At 62.3% G+C, this 1,539-nt stretch overlaps 1 protein-coding gene across 1 annotated transcript in view; it reads left to right on the top strand.

Moving 5' to 3' along the window:
• LTBP4 (latent transforming growth factor beta binding protein 4) overlaps nucleotides 1-1,539 on the top strand; it is a 27,884-nt gene that overhangs the window by 4,071 nt on the left and 22,274 nt on the right. The window contains exon 3 of the mRNA XM_015560939.1: nucleotides 420-529. Coding sequence (XP_015416425.1) covers nucleotides 420-529 — 110 coding nt within the window. The remainder of the gene's footprint in view (nucleotides 1-419; nucleotides 530-1,539) is intronic.

Genomic DNA, 1,539 nt, shown 5'->3' with positions numbered 1-1,539 from the left:
TTTCCCTCCTTCCCTCCCTCCTCTATCAACTTGTATGTTTCTATTTCTCCTTTTCCTCCCTATTGCAGTCTCTGAGCCTTTCAGTCTCTATCTCTCTGTCCCACTCTCTGTATTTGTTCTTTCCATCTCTGTCTCCTTCTGTTTCTCTCATTGACACCTGTTTCTCTTCTGTCTCTCCTCTTTCTCTTTCTCCCTTCCTCGTCTGATTCTCCCACAGTCGGTGTCTCTGTTTCTCACCGAGCCTCTAAGGAATGCTCAAGGCCTGGTCCCTACAGAGGGGTGGGGGTGGGGGTGGGATAGAATGGTGGGCACTGGCGACACTGGAAGCCCTCCTGGCTGGAAGGCCCCTTCCAGCTTGGGGGGGGGGGGGTGTCAGCCTAACCGCAATGACAGCTCCCTCTCTGCCCCCTCCCACCCAGGCTGCAGGAGGCCAGAGCTCTACTGAGAAGGCGGCGGCCCCGTGGGCCAGGGGGCCGGGCACTGCTGAGTAAGAGGCCCCCACAGCGCACTCCTGCCGGCCAGGCCCGGGGTAAGAACATCCGCCTTTCCCCTGCCGCCGAGGGGGGAGGGTTCCGGGCCTGATAAAGCCGTCTGGTTCCCACGGCCCAGCGGCTGCCTAGCTGCCCCCCATTGTAGCTCAGTACCCCACCCTAGGACACGGCCCCCTCTAGGGACCCTGGCGTCCGGCCTTAGAGGTAAGCCCAGGACAGGACCAGACGCTGGCCAGAGGCGCTGACCTGCGGGGGTGGGGCCGGGAAGCCAGGCGTCCGGGCTCCCCGCGGCCAAAGAGGGGGGCGCTGTCCCGGCAGAGAGCGCAGTTGAACTAGCCCAGACAACAAAAGCGATTGTGCGGGTTGGCGCCTGCCCGGTCACTGAATGCCCAAAATTGCCTGGCGGCTAGAGGCCAAAGGCCTCCCCTTGCTTCCCTTGCTCTGCTCTCGCTCCAGCTCTCGCCCCTGGGCTAGCACACCCCCTAGTTTTAACCACCCTCAGAAGTACCCCTCCTGCTGTGGCCTTCAGCCCAGATGTGTCCCCTCCTCCCTAAAGTCTTCCAGATGTGGGCCTCTGGCCAGATGTAAGGACCCCCGCCCACAGCCTCAGTTCACCGTTTCCCCTTATTCATTCTGACTTCTTTTACCAGGTGTGGGGGTTTCTGGCCAGATGCTAGTGAAGCCCCCGCAGCGTCCCGCGCACCATCCAGACCCCCAGTTCCTTCATGTGCCCAGGTGCAGGCCCTCCTCTCCCCCAGATTGCACCTGGCTGCCCAGATGCGCCGTGACAGCCCCAACCATATGAAGCCCCTTTCTCCGTACCTAGGGCAGAGAAGCAGCCCTTAGCCGCCTCCCCACATACGGCCCCCACTTCTCCTTCCTCTTTACGGATTCAGGCCTGTCTGGGGGAAATGAGCCCGCCCCCACCTGTTCCCTTCCTCGCAGCTCCCTCGTGGGCCCCATTCACTTGTTGAAGCGAGGAGGGACAGAGGGGGCGCCCCCGCCCCCTGTGAGTCTAGCGCCCAGCCTGCGCGCCTCTGGCTGCACG

The sequence above is a fragment of the Myotis davidii genome, unplaced genomic scaffold (genome assembly GCF_000327345.1).
Source record: "Myotis davidii unplaced genomic scaffold, ASM32734v1 scaffold736, whole genome shotgun sequence".
In the NCBI taxonomy this organism is placed as follows: domain Eukaryota; kingdom Metazoa; phylum Chordata; class Mammalia; order Chiroptera; family Vespertilionidae; genus Myotis; species Myotis davidii.
The sequence above is the reverse complement of the archived record's forward strand: the minus strand, read 5'-3'. Positions and strand labels throughout refer to the sequence as shown.